We start from the raw sequence: 19,284 nt of genomic DNA, 5'->3' as shown, positions 1-19,284 counted from the left end.
ACAATCACCTTGGCAAACCTACGCACCGACACAATTGTACTATCTTTCCCAATGCGAAGGTACTCATCGGTATAGTTAGTTGGAACGCCGTATGAAATTACCCGCATGGCTGCCGAGATTTTCTGATATGCACTAAATCCCTTCAAGCCCGTGACATTCCTTCTTTGAGTAAAATATCGACAATTTGCCTTGCAAGCTTGAACAATTTTAACAAACAGGAATCTACGTATACGGTACCTTCTCCGGAAGAGGTGCGGCGGGTATGTTGGATTGGCGGCGAAGTAGTCTCACATCAACATCTCGTTGCTGAGATGGCGATTTCGAGGAATGCAAAGACGATCGACAGTCGATCCACGCTGCCTCTTTTGGTTCTTGTCTTCGTGCTCCTTCACGGCAAGGGCCGTCACTAAGCTCTGTTGGTGAAATGTGACAAGCATCCGCCCAACATCCGAGTCATCGGAAGATGATGAATCCTCGAGCATATACTTCTCGCACAGGCTCAAGTCCATCTCCGGCGGTGGCTCTCCCACCACCGTGGATAGGCGGCACCAGGGGAGCCGGTGCAGCGGCTCGGCGAAAGAGGGAAGCGGCGAACTAGCGATACGATTCGCCCAGAAGATTCGACTAATAGCGGCGCCCCAGAGCCGGTGGCGGACTCGGGGAACCAATGGTGGGGCGGCGGCGGAAGGGGGTGGGCAAAGGGAGCGGGCTGAAACGCCCGTCCGGCCAACCGTTTCCCTGCGATACAGGGCACCGTATACGCGAGGCAGAAACATGTATTTTCACGGATCGGGAAGGGGATTTTACCGCGCCCCTTAATTTTTTTTACGGTCGAACGAGTTTGCGGGATCTGATCTGACAACATTTTCCATCCCAATCCTTTTTTAACAGTTATTTTGTGGGTCGAAACATTACAAGGGGTCTGCTAGAGATGCTCTAACGAATTTGAAGAAGATGAAGCACAGATGAAACGTTCTTAATTAACCTGACCTCTCAACGACCGGAAAAGCAGGCGTCCACATATGCCACTAGCACGGTGGATCATGTCGTTTATAGAGTAGGAAACATGAAAGAAGGAAACACTCCACTAAAAAGAGGATAGAAGGAAGCATGGAACTGGCAATAAGGATGCAGGCGGACGCGTCTGCGAAGTCCATGACCGTTTACGTTGATCATTTTTACTTTCCATTTTAAATTATACTCCCTCTAGTCTAGTTTCCTCCAACTATAAATATTTAGATACAAAGGGAATAATATCTTACCACTTGATTATTATTATGTTAAAGTAAAAGTGACTAATTAGAAAGTATTCCTTTGAGTCCTAGCTGAAATGCACACACATGAACAGTAAATAAATAAATTAATTAAAAACCTTAAAATAATTGTTTTTTTTGTGATGAACTTTGATAAATGTTCTAAATGCTTGCAATTTTCATCATGTGATCACATTATATAAGGCGTGGCAAAATATATTATTTTGTGAAATGATTTTGAATTTTTTTATCGATTTTATTATACATGTAGGTGTATTTAAGCTCGAGCTCAAAAACTCCACATCCTAATTGATTAGCTTATTTTCAGTTTCGTGCAAACGTCGCGGACGTGTTAGCTTGCATCCTAGATGGCTAGATCAATCAGCTGCTCTCTAGCTATTAGCTACGAAATAGCTCCAACTTATGTATATATGTGACCGGTTCATATATATTTTCTTTATATCTAAATAATTGTAGTTGGAAAAACCCGGTACAGAGGAAGTGCATGGATGGAGTCAACCGCATGTAACAATCAGGGTTAGTGAACTGCTTGCTGTTTGTTACTACAAAATATTTGTGTGTTTACCGACACGCCCTTTGATTAATTTTCGGTGCCGCTGGGTGGGAGGAGTACAGTGAACGAAATGAATGGCGATTGGTGGCAACTACCTGGTGTAGTAACGTTCCAACGAAGCCAAGATAATCGTTGTTAATTTTAAGCTCGTGCTAACATACATATGCATTCCCCGAGTGCCCGCCTATATAAGTAGAGCTTCCTGCTTGAGCTATAGCAACAAGCATTCTCCCCCGATCTCTCTTCGCCTCAGACTCTTAGTCAAGCAAGCAAGGCTAGCTACCTTGGAAGAAATGGCGTCTGTTGCTGCGAAGCTGCACGTTTTCGTGGCTTGTGCCTTGCTGCTCCTCGCTGTGGGGTGCCAGGCCAGCCCTTTCTGGCCACTGGAGATCGGCTACTACCACGACAAGTGCCCCCAGGCAGAGGCCATCGTCAAGGGCGTCATGGAGAAGGCCATCTTCCAGAACCCCGGCAATGGCGCCGCCATGATCCGCATGCTCTTCCACGACTGTTTCGTCGAGGTACTGGCACGGCAAGAAACCAATTTGCAAAGTATACATGGATTAGCCAGACTTGATTGATCTGGTTGCGTTGATGATGATTAGGGCTGTGATGCTTCCGTTCTCCTGGACCCGACCCCGTTCAGCCCGACGCCGGAGAAACTCAGCCCGCCGAACGACCCTTCCCTGCGCGGCTTCGAGCTGATTGACGCGATCAAGGATGCCGTCGAGGCGGCTTGCCCAGGCGTCGTCTCCTGTGCAGACATCATCGCCTTCGCAGCCCGTGACGCGTCCTGCATCCTCAGCAGGGGCAAGGTGAACTTCGACATGCCGTCCGGCCGCCGCGACGGCACCTTCTCCAACGCCTCCGAGCCGCTCAAGTTCCTGGTCCCGCCGACGTCCAACCTCAGCGACCTCGTCGCCAGCTTTGTCATCAAGGGCCTCAACACGGAGGACCTGGTCGTCCTCTCCGGCGCGCACACTATTGGGCGTTCCCACTGCTCGTCCTTTGTCTCTGATCGCCTCAACACCCCCTCCGACATCAATGGCGGCCTCGCCGCGTTCCTGCGGGGGCAGTGCCCGGCCGACGCGACGCCTGGCGGCAACGACCCGACGGTGATGCAGGACGTGGTGACGCCCAACAAGCTGGACAGGCAGTACTACAAGAACGTGTTGTCGCACACGGTGCTCTTCACCTCCGACGCGGCGCTCATGACGTCGGCGGAGACGGCGAGAATGGTGGTGGAGAACGCCAAAATCCCCGGGTGGTGGGAGGACAGGTTCGAGAAGGCCATGGTGAAGATGGCCGGCATCGAGGTCAAGACCGGCTACCAGGGCCAGGTCAGGAAGAACTGCCGCGCAATCAACCACTACTAACAAGTGGAGTACGTGGTACAGCAGCTGCGCCCGTTCGTACGTGCATGCATGCATGTTGAAGGATCACTCGACCTCAGTGGTTTGCTGCAACCTTTTCAAGAGAGTTCATGTTCTAAAGTTTGGCGAATATTTACTGCACGCTTTTTTTTAGCACTCATCATCTCGAGTTTCTTTATCTTTGGTTATTCCTTGGTTCAATTCTTGTCAAGCTACCGAATTACTTGCTTGTGTATAGAGGGTTGTTCAGCATGCATGTCTAATTGTGAATCAATATGTTCTTTGTTGCAACAATTAAAGTGGTGTATGCAACATGTTTTTCTGTTGTTGAAATAATTCTCGCGAATCATCATCGTTCATGCATGCAACATGTTTTGATGGATGCCTCCAAAAACCTACTCCCGCAAAAAATAAATAAAAAATTACCTTAGCTGCTGCATATATAACACTAGTAGAAACAAGGCTTTCGTTCTAGCCGTATCGGAGCAATAGTCCCGATTGCGTTACGAACCGGAACTAATGTGAACGGTCACAGTGTGAGCCTAAAACACATACATACTTTTTTTTCGATGGAAGCGTCCAAAGCGTGATACTTGACGGCGGTTGAGAGACATGAATGACTCTTAGGGAGGCTTCCGGAGGAGTACTTCTCCATTAGTTGCTCCCCTGTCATGTAGGGCCCCTTGTGCAAGACCAAAGAAAGGGCCCCCTCATCTGCTTTTTTTTTTCATTTCTAATTCCTGTTTTCATTTCTAAACGTATAATATCTAGATGACATGTCCTGAATGAGGGGCCTTGATTCTAGGAGGCCGAGTGCGGCTGCACAAGTGGTACATGCATATGATCAATCCTGTACATTATACATACGTCAGATTCCTCACAGGTGGCGCAGGTTCTCCCTCATATCCGGGTGGTAGGGATGATGGGGGTATATAGATGGATCGATCCGGGAGCCAACCGCTGCCCTTCTCTCCGAGAAGGAGGTCGCGGGGAAGAAGGAGGTCACCTCCATGCGAAACACTGAACATGTTGTTTGGGTAACTCAGGATGAACAGGTTCTGATGTCTTTGATCGCTTCCCTCTCTCGTGAAGTTTTGCTGCGATTTTCTACCTTCACGACTGCTGCTAGCATCTGGCAAGTGCTGCTCCAGAGCTTTTCTTCGCAATCTAGGGTGTGAACTATTCATCTTTGCTCTGCGCTTGGAAACACATGCAAGGGTGACCTCTCAGCAGCCTCCTACTTCACCAAGATGAAGGGGTTCACTGACGAACTCGCCACCGCCAGGAAGCCGCTCGAGGAAGACGACATCGTCTCCCATATCCTCCAAGGTCAACTACATGGGCCCAACTACAATGGTTTATTTTTGTCCATCTCCACCCACCCCGAAACAAACCAGCAGATTGGGCTCGGCGACCTCTTCTCGCTGCTCCTTGCAGCGGAAGCTCGCATCACCGCGCAGCAGGCGACATTCACCAACCACTCCGCCAACCTTGCATCTCGCGGACGTGGGAACTACAGTCGCGGCGGCCACGGTGGTGGGAGCAGCGATAGACATGGCGGATTTAGCAACAACAACCAGGGAGGTGGCTCCCGCTACCCGATAATTCAGGTGGTGGCGGCTCTGGCGGTGCGCGCCGCCAAAGAGGTGGTGACCGCGATGCTCACGAAGTCTGCCAGATCTGCAAAGAGGATGGTGATGACGAGATGATGTATATACTTCTCGCACCTCGTTGGTTACCCCAAGTGGAAGGTTGAGATGTAGTCAGCAGCAAGTTTTCCCTCACACGGAGGCTGTGAGGTTTATCGAACCAGGAGGACTCCTAGGATCAACAAGTAGGTGTCTTCCCCCCTGGCGCTAGCAGAAGACGTAGACTTGCACACACAACAAATAGCTTTGCTCCCAACGAGTACAGAGAGGTTGTCCATCTCTCCGGCCTTATAGTTTGCAAAGGATCAAAACACAAGCGGGAAGGTAATAGTTATTGCAACGGAAAAGTAAATGAAATTGGAAAATGATGGAGGTGTAAACAATGATGGTGATATGCACCGTAGTCACATGATGTTCACTAGTGATGTCTCTCTCCCAAAAGACGATAAACAACTATGCTTGGGTAAACAAATCACAGTTGGGCAATTGACAGCATTATGAACGTATCGCAATGCTAATTATGCTATTTGATAGTTAGAGGTTAAATAGTAATGGGCACTACACCAAGACAAGTAGATCGCTTATTCATCAGCATCTCCTCCCTAGCTTTGATAAGAGCATTGGTAATATGCTCGGTGAAGGCAATATTGAGTGTACTAGTGTGGGGGTCTTTAGCCATTCTTTGCAAAAAGGTGATGACTTCGGAAAGACTAGAATGGTCAAAATCAAGATTACTACCATTAATTAAAGTGGTAGTAATGTCATCTAAGCTCATTATTTTAGTAGTCTCTAAATTCAAAGGACCTTCTTGTCCTATAGTTGAGGTATTAGCATCACCATTACTAGGTCCATTGGGACTAGGAGTGCGATGGGTGCTAAAAGTTTTGAGATCCTCAACAACTTGTATAGTAGCAATGGTAGTGTGTGTAGGAAGGCTCTTAATTCTCTCTTCCTCTTCCTTTTCTCTATCTCATCTATCCTTAAGTTTGGCTAGCATCCTTATGTTCTCATTAATTTGGACTTGGATAGCATTCATGGGTGTAGTGTTCCTTTCCTCAAGTGGGGAAGTTCTAATTTTAAGCATCTCTACATCATGAGCTATGTTGTCCACCTTCAAAGAGAGACTATCTAATTTTCTAGTTTCTCTTCTACATTCTTGTTGAAAGCTTTTTGAGAAGTGATAAAATATTTAAGCATGCTCTCTAATTGAGAAGTGGAGTTTTTGGTGCTAGGATAATTGTTGTTTTTCCCATAGTTGTTGGATGGAAATGGTCTAGGATTGCTACCAAAATTACTCCTATAAGCATTATTATTAAAGTTGTCCCTATAGATAAAATTAACATCTACTTGCTCTCTTTCTTGAGCAACCAAAAAATTTAAGGGAACATCATGAGGATCAACCGGAGCTTGCTTAGTAAGTAAGTCATGATTATGTCAACCTTATCATTAAGGGAGGAGATATCCTCAATAGAGTTTACCTTCCAACATGTTGGAGCTCTCTCGGTGTGCCATTGAGAATAATTTGTCATCATCTCATCCAATAGCTTTGTGGCAGCACCAAGTGTAGTTGACATAAATGTTCCTCCCGCGACCGAGTCTAACATATTCCGCGAGGTAAAGTTCAATCCTGCATAGAAAGTTTGGATAACCATCCAAGTAGTCAAACCATGTGTAGGGCAATTCTTAACAAGAGATTTCATATGTTCCCAAGCTTGAGAAACATGTTCATTATCCAATTGCCTAAAATCCATAATGTTACTCCTCAACTGGATAATCTTAGCAAGCGGGTAATACTTCCCAATAAAAGCATATTTGCACTTATCCCAAGAATCTATGCTATTCCTAGGCAAAGATTGAAGCGACACTTTAGCTCCTCCTCTCAAGGAGAAAGGAAAAAGCTTAAGCTTAACAATATCACCATCTACTTATTTATATTTTTGCATATCACAGAACTCAACAAAATTGTTCAAGTGCAAAGCAGCATCATCTCCAGCACCGGAGAATTGATCTTTCATAACTAGGTTCAGTAAAGCAGGTTTAATCTCATAGGACGTGGCTCCAGTGGCGTGAACAGCAATATGAGTGCATATAAAGTCATTGTTGTTGTGACTAGTGAAGTCACACAACTTGGTGTTTTTAGTGGAACCCATAGCAGCGGCAACAAGCAAGAACAAAGCAACTATTTTTTTGTGGTTTTTGGTATAAGACTCTAAAGCAAAAACTAGAAAGCAAACTAACAAGACTAAAAAGCAAAGGTAAAGGATAGTGTGCACTCCCCTATCTTGAAGACTGGAGTCCCCGGCAACGGCGCCAGAAAACTTTTCTTGCTGACGAGATGATGTATATACTTCTCGCACCTCGTTGGTTACCCCAAGTGAAAGGTTGAGATGTAGTCAGCAGCAAGTTTTCCCTCACACGAAGACTGTGAGGTTTATCGAACCATGAGGACTCCTAGGATCAACAAGTAGGTGTCCTCCATCCTGGGGCTAGCAGAAGATGTGGACCTGCACACACAACAAATAACTTTGCTCCCAACGAGTACACAGAGGTTGTCAATCTCTCCAGTCTTTTAGTTTGCAAAGGATCAAAAAACAAGCGGGAAGGAAATAGTGATTGCAACGGAAACATGAATGAAAGCGGAAAATGACGGAGGTGTAAACAATGATGGTGATATGCACTGGAGTCACATGATGTTCACTAGTGATGTCTCTCTCCCAAAAGACGATAAACAACTATGCTTGGGTGAACAAATCACAGTTGGGCAATTGACAGAATTATGAAAGCACCGCAATGCTAATTATACTACTTGATAGTTAAAGGTTCAATAGTAATGGGCAGTACGGCAAGACAAGTAGATTGTTTATTCATGAGCATCTATTTACTAATCATCCACCTTGAGATATCTATCTAGAACATCTCATCGGTATTAAGTTGCAAGCCCCACCCAAAGTGTAAACTCAAAGCAACAGACAACTGCATTAACGAACTATGCATAAGGTAAACAATCCTTGCAACCGAGGTCACAAGCACCATTATTTTTTCCTTGGTGGCAACATCACATCCCCTAGTCTCATGTTCCTTCACTCAAGCTAGACATCGAGGGGCATGAACCCACAATCATGCATAACGCTCCCTCTTGGAGTTACAATCTACTACTCGGCCAAAGCAATAAATAACAACGTAGAACATGCATGAATCACTAAGGAACATAATATAAAAGGATAATCAAATATATAACTCATAACAATCTGAACATAATCTCATAATCTATCGGATCCCAACAAACCGAGCATAGCAATAGCAAGAGAATTACATAGATGCCTTGATCATGTAGGGCAGCCTCCTGGCGCGGCCTACTGGTCATGGACCCATGGTCCAAGGAGGACTACTCACGGCACGTCCGAGAAGCGTCCATGGCGGTGGAGAAGCTCCCGGAGGTCAATCCTCCCTCCGGCAGGGTGCCGGGAAGAGGTCTCATAACGCTCCTGATCTCGGAGGCGCTACGGCGACCGAACGATGGAGAAATTCGCGGTTTTGGAAGGTGTGGAAGGGTTTCCTCTCGGGAATCTAAATATAGGCCAAAGGAGGGCATCGGAGGAGGTGGGGCCCACCCAGGCAGCCTCCTGGCGCGGCCTAGGGCCTGACCGCGCGAGCAGGTCGCCTGGGCAGCCCCTAGCCCCTGTGGTCCATCTTCGGTGATCCGGAAGCTTCTGTTTCACTGATTTTTTATATATTTTTCCTGGAATTTTCAGGGCTTTGGAAAATTGGTTAAAAGCCCCTGCAAAATAGACATCAGCAAACAGAAACTGGCACTGGGTGCACTGAGTTAGTAGGTTAGTCCAAATATGTGTAAAATGATAAAAAAGTGTAGCAAAACATATAACAATGTCACCTAAAAGATCATGGAACAAGCAGAAATTGTAGATACGTTTGTGACGTATGAGATGGCCATGGTTCATGGCGCTGCAAGAAATGATACGTTCACTGCTACAACAACAATGTTCGTCATTCCGCGGGCGGTGGCGGCGGCAATGGAGACAACAGATGCATCGACGGCAATGGCGGAGGTGGTGGCAATCATCCTGCTGCCAATGCAACCCATGCATATGGCGTGGATATCAACTAGTATCTTGACACTCGCGCCATGAACCATGTGACCTACGAGTTGGAGAAACTTGCGGTTCGTGATCACTACACCGTCACCAAGCAAATCCACACTACAAACGGTCAAGGTATGGAAATTGTGCATGCTGGCCATTCAGTCTTGTCTACTCCTTTTGGTTCCCTAAGCTCAAATAATATCCTTCATGCTCCTAGTGTTGCCCAAATTCTTCTTTCGCCTATCAACTTATGAGCGATAATCATGTATTTATTGAGCTTCACCCTGAAATCTTTTTTGTCAAGGATGACGATACCCGGAGAACTATTCTTCAAAACAGGTGTAGGAGGGGGCTGATTCCTGTGACCGGTCGACAGAGTGCTCCTCAATGTCAAGTGGTTGGTGCAATCAAACCATTCACTTCTCGATGGCACAAACTCTTATGGCACCCCTCTTTTCGGTAGTTCGGAAAATTCTTCGTGATTTTAATCTTCTAGTGCCAAATAAACAAGATCATTTGTTAGTTTGTGATGCATGTCAGATGGCTAAGATTCATGAACTACCATATTCTTGATCCACTAGTGACTCAAAAGCTCCTTTAGAGCTTGTTTCTTCGGATGTTCGGGGTCCTGGACTCGTCTGTGTAGGCAGGAAAAAATATTGTGTGAATTTTATTAATGATTTCAATAAATTCGGTTGGATCTACTTGCTTCAAAACAAATCTGATGTGTTTTAGAAATTCCACATTTTCAACCACATGTGGAATGCCTATTTGATCGCGAGATTATTTCCATGCAAACCGATTGGGGTGGTGAATATCACAAGATAAACTCCTTTTTTGAGCTCATTGGCATCACCCATCATATTTCATGTCCGCACGCTCACCAACCAAATGGTTCCAGTGAAGCCTAATTTTTTTATTAAATGCATGAAAAATAACAAATGGAGTCAGAAAAGGGTTAAAAATTGATGATGTGGCTTTGAATGGTGCATATTGAACGCACAAAAGGTATGTAGTTAAAATAAGTTAAAAATATGAAATCCCTTTTGTAGTAGATGAGTTTTTGTGCGAAACCGTGATACTTCGAAAGAGATTGTTCAGTTTGTACATGAAGTGCATCCAGTATTTTTCGTAACCCTCATAACTTTTTAGCACATGCTATGTGGGTGAAATTATGATACCATGCCAAGTTTCAACCTTTTCAGAGTTCTTTTATAGTGCTTCTCAATTTCAGGGTCATTTAGCTCAAAAAATATTAAATGCATGAAAAGATAACATTATTAGGATAACAAAAAGTACATTTATAATATTCTGCATTTGTAGTGCTTTTCACTTTCATGGTCAATTAGCTCAAAAAATTATTAAAATAATCAGCTAAAAAGCTTTTATAAAACTCTAATAGCAAAAAAATCAACTAAAAAGCTTTTATAAAACTCGAGTTATGATCAAAATAACAGTAACTTAAAATTATACAAAATTTATGCAACTAATTTTTTCATAAAGTATTTCTGTTTAAAATCTTTAATAGCAAAAATAATTAAATTAAAACATAAGTGAGTATGTATTAAAAAGTAGGATGTGATGTTGAGAATGTCAAAAAATTGACATAACATATGCAAAAAATAACATAAGTTAGTATGTATAAAAAATAGGATGTGATTTGAAGAAGGTCAAAAAATTGACATAACATATCCAAAAAATAACATAAAAATAAAAAAATGCCCGCCTGCTAAGGCCACCAGGACGTGCATACGACTAGAAACCCAACTATATGTGGGCCAGGATGCAGGCCCGTAGGGCAAGTAGGGCCCACGGGGTAGAGAGGAACGTTAGGCATTTACTGTGTGCATTAGAGAGGAGCTCGGGACCGTAGTCATAGCAGGGCTTATAAACCGCCGCGAGCGGCTCTCGCTTGGTGTGGTCGGACTAAACTTCCACCGCACCTCGGTCGTGCGAGCAAGAGACCTGTAGTCTCGGTTGGTGGCTCCAACCGGGACTAAAGGCCCCCTTTAGTCCTCATCCGAGCCACCAACAGGAACTAAAGGCCTAACTTCTCGCCCTTTGGTCCCGGTTGGTGGCTGATACGTCCATTTTGCATCATGCTTTCATGTTGATTTTTATTGCTTTTTGGGCTGTTATATTACTTGTGGTACCATATTTATGCCTTTTCTCTCTTATTTTGCAAGGTTTATTTGAAGAGGGAGAATTTAGGCAGCTGGAATTCTGGACTCGAAAAGGAGCGAATCATATGAACATGATGAAACTAGCATGACAGAAATTCCCGTGTGTCCTCGGGAGCGTTTTTCCTCCTACAAGACTTTGTTCAGGCTTGTCCCTTGCTACAAAAGGTATTGGGCCACTTGCTGCATCGTTGCTACTAATTGTTACTTGTTACTCTTTGCTTGCTACGTTTCACCTCGCTACACAATCACTTGTTACCGCTACTTTCAGTGCTTGCAGTTATTACCTTGTTGAAATCCGTTTATCAGAGCCTTCTGCTCCTCGTTGGGTTCGACACTCTTACTTATCGAAAGGACTACGATTGATCCCTTATACTTGTGGGTCATCAAGACTCTTTTCTGGCGCCATTGTCGGGGAGTGAAGCGCCTTTGGTAAGTGGAAATTGGTAAGGAAACATTTATATATTGTGCTGAAATTTATTGTTACTTGTCACTATGGAAACTGTTCCTTTGAGGAGTTTGTTCGGGGTATCTTCACCACGAACGGAAGCACGAGGAGTTGTTCGTCAACCTGAGGTACCTACTGAAAATATCTTTTACGAAATTTCTTCAGGTATGCTTGAGAAACTCCTGGCTAATCCTTTCACAGGAGATGGATCTTCACATCCAGACTTGCATCTAATCTATGTAGATGAAGTTTGTGGTTTATTTAAGCTTGCAGGTTTGTCCGAGGATGAGGTAAAGAAGAAAGTCTTTCCTTTATCTTTGAAGGATAAGGCGTTGACATGGTATAGGCTATGTCATGATACTCGATCATGGGGCTACAATCGGTTGAAATTGGAATTTCATTAAAAGTTCTATCCTATGCATTTAGTACATCGTGATCGGAACTTTATTTATAACTTTTGGCCTCGTGACAAGGAAAGCATAGCTCAAGCTTGGGGGAGTCCTAAATCAATGCTATATTCATGCCCCAATCATGAGCTCTCGAGAGAAATCATCACTCAAAACTTTTATGCTCGACTTTCTCATGAAGATCGTACCATGCTTGACACTTCTTGTACCGGTTCTTTTATGAAGAAGGATATTGATCACAAATGGAATTTATTGGAGAGAATCAAATGCAACTCTGAAGATTGGGAGTTGGAGGAAGGTAAGGAGTCAGGTATGAATTTCCAGTTTGATTGCGTTAAATCTTTTGTTGAGACAAACACTTCTAGAGATTTTAGCGCTAAGTATGGACTTGACTCTGAGATAATAGCTTCTCTATGTGAATCTTTTGCTGCTCATGTTGATCTTCCCAAAGAGAAGTGGTTTAAATATCATCCTCCCGTAGAAAGCAACATAGCCAAAACCAATCTAGTTGAGTAGAAAGTCATTGCTTTTAGTGATCCTGTTGTTCCTGGTGCTTACACTGAGAAACCACCATACCCTGCTAGGATAAAGGATTATTCTAAAGCTTCAACTGTGATACATAGGGGTTACATTAGACCACTTGCACCCCCTGAGGAGATTAGAGTTGAACCTAGTGTTGCTATTATCAAAGATCTCTTAGCCGAAGACATAGATGGGCATGTTATCAAATTCTGTGAGGACTCCGCTAGAATTGCTAAACCTCACGCGAAAGACAAACACAGACCTGTAGTTGGCCTGCCCGTTGTTTCTGTTAAGATAGGGGACCACTGTTACCATGGTTTATGTGATATGGGAGCTAGTGTTAGTGCAATGCCCCGTTCTCTATATGATGAAATCAAAGATGAGATTGCACCTGCTGAGTTAGAACCCATTGATGTCACTATCACGCTAGCTAATTGAGACACTATCTGCCCTCTCGGAATTGTGAGAGACGTAGAAGTCCTGTGTGGTAAGACTAAGTATCCTACTGATTTCCTCGTCCTTGGTACTTCACAAGATAGCTTTTGTCCCATCATATTTGGTAGACACTTTCTCAATACTGTCAATGCTCACATTGATTGCATTAAGCAGACTGTCACATTAAGTTTCGAGGGTGTGGCTCATGAATTTAACTTCTCCAAGTTTGGAAGACAACCTCATGAAAGAGAGTCGTCTCGTAGAGGTGAAATCATTGCTCTTGCCTCTATTGCCATACCTCCTACGGATCCTTTAGAGCAATATCTGCTTGAGCATGAAAATGATATGCATATGGAGGAGAGAGATGAGCTAGATAAAATTGTCTTAGAACAATATCCTATTCTCAAGAATAATCTGCTTGTTGAACTGCTTGGGGATCCTCCCCCACCAAAGGGTGATCCTGTGTTCGAGCTTAAACAGTTGCCTGATACTCTTAAGTATGCCTATCTTGATGAGAAGGAGATATATCCTATCATTATTAGTGCCCTCCTCTCAGAACACGAAGAGAAGAAGTTACTAAGGACTCTGAGGAAGCATCGCGCTGCTATTGGATATACTCTTGATGATCTTAAGGGTATTAGTCCTACTCTATGTCAGCACAAGATTAAAACCGATCCTGACTTTAAACCAGTTGCTGATCATCAAAGGAGATTAAATTCTAAGATGAAAGAGGTCGTTAGAAAAGAAATATTAAAGCTTCTGGAAGCAGGAATCATTTATCCTGTTGCTCATAGTGATTGGGTAAGTACAGTACATTGCGTACCTAATAAGGGAGGTATCACCGTCGTTCCTAATGATAAAGATGAACTAATCCCACAAAGGATTATTACCGGCTATAGGATGGTGACAGACTTTCGGAAACTGAACAAGGCAACCTGGAAAGATCATTATCCTTTGTCGTTCATCGACCAAATGCTAGAAAGGCTATAAATGCACACACACTTCTGCTTTCTAGACGGTTATTCAGGTTTCTCGCAAATACCTGTTGCACAATCTGATCAGGAGAAAACCACTTTCACCTGCCCTTTCGGTACCTTTGCCTATAGACGTATGCCTTTTGGCTTATGTAACGCACCTGCCACCTTTCAAAGATGTATGATGGCTATTTTCTCTGACTTTTGTGAAAAGATTGTCGAGGTTTTCATGGATGACTTCTCTGTTTACGGGTCTTCCTTTCATGATTTCCTCAGCAACCTTTATCGAGTCTTACAGAGATGCGAATAAACCAACCTCGTCTTGAATTGGGAGAAGTGCCAGTTTATGGTTAATGAAGGTATCATCTTAGGACACAAAATCTCTGAGAGAGGCATTGAAGTTGATAAGGCTGAGGTGGATGCAATTGATAAAATGCCTTGCCACACAGATATCAGAGGTATATGAAGTTTCCTAGGTCATGATGGTTTCTATAGAAGGTTCATTAAAGACTCCTCTAAGATTTCTTGCAGAAGGATGTTCCTTCTGTTTTTGATGAGGATTGTGAGGAAGCCTTCGAAATACATAAGAAGGCTTTGATAACCGCACCTATTGTTCAACCACCTGACTGGAACTTGCCCTTTGAAATCATGTGCGACGCTAGTGATTATGCTGTTGGTGTTGTTCTAGGACAAAGAGTTGACAAGAAGTTGAATGTTATTCACTATGCTAGTAAAACTCTAGACAGTGCCCAAAGAAACTATGCCACTACGGAGAAGGAATTTTTAGCAGTCGTGTTTGCATGTGAAAAGTTCAGATCTTATATAGTTGACTCCAAAGTCACTATTCACTCTGATCATGCTACTATTAAGTACCTCATGGAGAAGAGGGACGCTAATCCTAGGCTTATCAGATGGGTTCTCCTGCTACAGGAATTTGATTTGCACGTCGTTGACCGAAAGGGTGCTGATAACCCTGTAGCAGATAACTTGTCTAGGTTAGAGAATGTCCTTGATGACCCACTACCTATTGATGATAGCTTTCCTGATGAGCAATTAAGTGTCATCCGCACTTCACATAGTGCATCGTGGTATGCCGATTATGCAAACTATATCGTAGCCAAATACATACCACCCAGTTTCACCTATCAACAAAAACAGAAATTCTTCTTTGATTTGAGACACTACTTTTGGGATGATCCTCACCTTTATAAGGAAGGAGTAGATGGTGTTATTAGACGTTGTGAGCCTGAACATGAACAGGGACAGATCTTGCAGAAGTGTCATTCCGAAGCCTAGGGAGGACACCACGCTGGAGACAGAACTGCTCATAAGGTATTGCAATCAGGTTTCTATTGGCCCACTCTCTTCAAGGATGCCCGTAAGTTTGTCTTGTCTTCTGACGAATGCCAAAGAATAGGGAACATTACTAAGCGTCAGGAAATGCCTATGAACTATTCACTTGTCATTGAACCATTTGATGTCTGGGGCTTTGATTATATGGGACCCTTCCCGAGTTCCAGTGGGTACACTCACATCTTAGTTGTTGTGGATTACGTTGCTAAGTGGGTAGAAGCTATACCCACTAAAAAAGCTGATCACCACACCTCTATTAAGATGCTTAAAGAAGTCATATTCCCAAGATTTGGAGTCCCTAGATACTTGATAACTGATGGCGGTTCACATTTCATTCATGGTGTTTTCCGCAAGATGCTAGCTAAGTATGATGTCAACCATAGAGTTGCATCTCCTTATCATCCTCAGTCTAGTGGTCAAGTGGAGTTGAGTAATAGGGAGATCAAGTTGATCCTACAAAAGACCGTCAATAGATCTCGAAAGAACTGGTCTAGCAAACTTGACGATGCACTATGGGCTTATAGGACTGCTTATAAGAATCCATTGGGCATGTCACCGTATAAAATGGTTCACGGTAAGGCCTGTCATTTACCTCTTGAGATGGAACACAAAGCTTATTGGGCAATCAAAGAGCTCAACTTTGATTTGAAACTTGCCGGTGAGAAGCGGTTGTTTGATATCAGCTCGTTAGATGAATGGAGAGCCCATGCATATGAGAATGCCAGGTTGTTCAAGGAAAATGTTAAGAGATGGCACGACAAACGAATACAGAAACGAGAGTTCAATGTAGGTGATTATGTCCTGCTATACAATTCTCGTTTGAGATTCTTTGTAGGCAAGCTTCTCTCTAAATGGGAAGGTCCCTATGTTATCGAGGAAGTAAATTTTCCTAGAGTGGTAAATGGGCAAAGAATCAAGCATTACATCTCTGGTACTCCCATAAATGTTGAGACCAATATCATCAATGTCATAACTCTAGAGGAGTACATAAGGGATGTTTATCAGCCTGTTTCAGACCTTGAAAACGAAGATGTATCTGTTTCGGTAAGAAATTGGACTCCGATGCTTTTCCAATAGGAAATTTCCTCCGTTCTGGAATTTTTGGAAAATTAGAAAAATAAAAAGCAGTCGAGAGAGCGAACGAGGCGGCCACAAGCCCTGCCACCGCCCCTACCCCCCTGGTGGTGGAGGGCAAGCTTGTGGGCACCTCCTGTGACTCCTGGACTCCGTTTTCATGCGGAGGACTCCTTCTGGCCCAGAAAAAATCAATATATAGTCGCCCGAAGGTTTTGATCTCCGTATCGCGTAGTTTTCCTCTGTTTTCGTTTCGAGCCTGTTTCTGTGACAGATCTAGATCATCATGACTTCCCCAAACGCTCCTAAGGACAAGATGTTCGAGAAGGTCATCAATCCCTACCTCACGGAAGTGCTGAAACACCCTCAATCTATCAAGATGAGCGAGGGGATGTTGCACATCCGTGATGTTGAGGGGCCTAAGAAGACCGGAAGCGTGGAGACGAGGCTCGAAGCAATGCAGCAACAAGTCTTCAAGTGCCAAGGGATGGTGGAGCGTGGACTCAATGCCAACCACACAATGATCACGGAGTTCACTAGCAATCACAAGATGGATGCCATTGATATTGGGAAACACCTCTCCAGGCTCTATGACAGGGTTGATCAACTATCTATGACCTGCAGAACCAAAACTGTGAGTATGAGTACAGATTTAAATCAATAAGGTTGGCTGCAGATTTGAGGATTCCGGCGACTCGTTCATCCTGCCATGATGGAGCACCTACGCCTTGGAAGACGGAGGATCAGACTACTCCGACAACAACACCACCATCACCACCGAAGGAAGGCAACTAAGCATTGGTATGGGCAACCCCCTTGGCTTCTGCCAAGCTTGGGGGAGTTGCCCTGGTATCGTATCGCCTTTATATCTTTTGCTTTTACCTTTGTTTTAGTTCTTTCCTTTTCAGTTTTTATTTCTTATTTTAGAGGAATAAGTCTTTAGTGTTTAGTTTGAGTCTCTTGCTTTTGTCTCTCCCCCGATGTATTCGAGCTTACGAGCTATATAATAAAGAGTATCTCAGTTAAGGGCTTTGCTTTGTGCCATGATCAAAAGTATGAAAAGAACGATAGCATGAAAGATCATGAGACGATCTTATGGAAAGTGACAACTTCACTTATGACACGTATGATGATTGAAACTTGTTGAGAATAAATCAACACAGACCTTAGTCATTGTTGCAATTAATAAGAAGTAATAAGGAAAGAGAGGTTCACATATAAATATATCATCTTAGACACTTTTTACAATTGTGAGCACTCACCAAACTATTACATGCTTAGGAGTAGATGTTGGACAAGGAAGACAACATAATGAATTGTGTTTGCTTGGTTCCAAACAATGTTATATGATTATAGATCCCTTAGCATGTGACGATTGCTTCCACGTCATATTAGCCAAAACTCCCGCACCAAGTAGAGATACTACTTGTGCATCCATAAACCTACAACCCAGTTTTGCCATGAGAGTCCACCATACCTACCTTTGGATTGAATAAGATCCTTCAAGTAAGTTGTCATCGGTGCAAGCAATAAAAATTGCTCTCTAATATGTATGATCTATTAGTGTGTGGAAAATAAGCTTTGTACGAACCTGTGATGAGGAAGACATAAAAGCGACAGACTGCATAATAAAGTTCTTTATCACAGGAGGCAATATAAAGTGACGTTCCTCCGCACTAATAGGACACGCATTCAAACCTCAAAAGCGCATGACAACCTCTGCTTCCCTCTGCGAAGAGCCTATCTTGTACCTTTACTTTTTACCCTTGTAAGAGTCATGGTGATCTTTGACGTGAGCTGTACTTCCCTGGCAATGGCTCCAGAAAAGTGTTGATCCTGTAATCTCTAGTGTTAGCTAGACGAATGCTTATAACAACAAACCTTCTCCTGCAACGGCACCAGAAGAATGCTGCTAGCACTCCCCGGTAATGAAACTGGAAGAATGTTGTTGATGGCCCACTAGCGCGTGGGTTCGCAGCAATTTCCGAGGGTAGAGTATTCGACCCAATTTGTAGATAAGCCTTAGGAGGTGACAATACTCTCGAGTATTAGCAGGTGAATTTGTCGGATTCAGCCACACCTGAAAGATTAGTATCTGCGAGCACAATAGTAACAGCAAAGTAATATGATAACAACGGTGTCAGAAACGATCTGTTGACAGCTGACTATTCCTAACGATTGTATCAATGGCGCTTCCGTTGCCGCGTTGACGGAAGTTGTCAATTCCCGTCAACGGTAGGCGATCCAACAGTGTAACAGGTAGGAGCAGTGTAACGAGCAATAGCAGTGGCAAGGAACAGTAGTAGTGTTAGCAGTAGTAGCAGCAGCAGAGCAAGACAAGTAACATCAGCAGTAGGACAAACTCGTAGGCAATGGGTCGGTGATTTGTTTGGATGATATTCATCATGCAACAGCTATAACACGGAGAGATAAGTGGCTAGCTCCCGTTCGTCAATGTGATTTAGGCATGCATTCCGTGTGTCGTCATACGTGTTTAGGGAAAAGAACTTGCATGACATCTATTGTCCATCCCTCCCGTGGCAGCGGGGTCCAAAAGAAAACTACGGGATATTAAGGTTCTCCTTTTAATAAAGAACCGGACCAACGCATTAGCACTTGGTGAACACATGAACTCCTCAAACTATGGTCATCACCGGGAGTGGTTCCGGTTATTGTCACTCCGGGGTTGCCGGATCATAACACATAGTAGGTAATTACAACTTGCAAGATCGGATCTAAAAACACACAATATTGGTGACAACATAATAATTTCAGATCTGAAATCATGGCACTCGGGCCCTAGTGACAAGCATTAAGCATGGCAAAGTAGTAGCAACATCAAATCTTAGAACATAGTGTATACTAGGGATCAATCCCCATCAAAACTAACTCGATTACATGATAGATCTCATCCTACTCATCATCGCCCAGCGAGCCTACGA

General features: G+C 43.7%; 1 protein-coding gene across 1 annotated transcript; it reads left to right on the top strand.

Annotated features, from left to right (window-relative positions):
• The first annotated feature begins 2,049 nt into the window (after positions 1-2,049).
• Positions 2,050-3,456, top strand: LOC123415959 (peroxidase 2-like). The gene is made up of 2 exons (XM_045106769.1): positions 2,050-2,348; positions 2,433-3,456. Exons 1-2 carry the CDS (start codon positions 2,121-2,123, stop codon positions 3,201-3,203), a joined length of 999 nt encoding a protein of 332 aa, XP_044962704.1. The 5' UTR covers positions 2,050-2,120; the 3' UTR covers positions 3,204-3,456.
• The last annotated feature ends 15,828 nt before the right edge of the window (positions 3,457-19,284 follow it).

This window comes from Hordeum vulgare, chromosome 1H (genome assembly GCF_904849725.1).
Source record: "Hordeum vulgare subsp. vulgare chromosome 1H, MorexV3_pseudomolecules_assembly, whole genome shotgun sequence".
Lineage (NCBI taxonomy): Eukaryota > Viridiplantae > Streptophyta > Magnoliopsida > Poales > Poaceae > Hordeum > Hordeum vulgare.
The sequence above is the reverse complement of the archived record's forward strand: the minus strand, read 5'-3'. Positions and strand labels throughout refer to the sequence as shown.

What these genes read in the sequence shown, in the direction of transcription:
- LOC123415959 (XM_045106769.1), top strand. Translation starts at nt 2,121, where the DNA reads ATGGCGTCTGTTGCTGCGAAGCTGCACGTTTTCGTGGCTTGTGCCTTG. An exon ending in TCCACGACTGTTTCGTCGAG is followed by an intron (nt 2,349 to 2,432) that starts GTACTGGCACGG and finishes GATGATGATTAG; the next exon opens with GGCTGTGATGCTTCCGTTCT.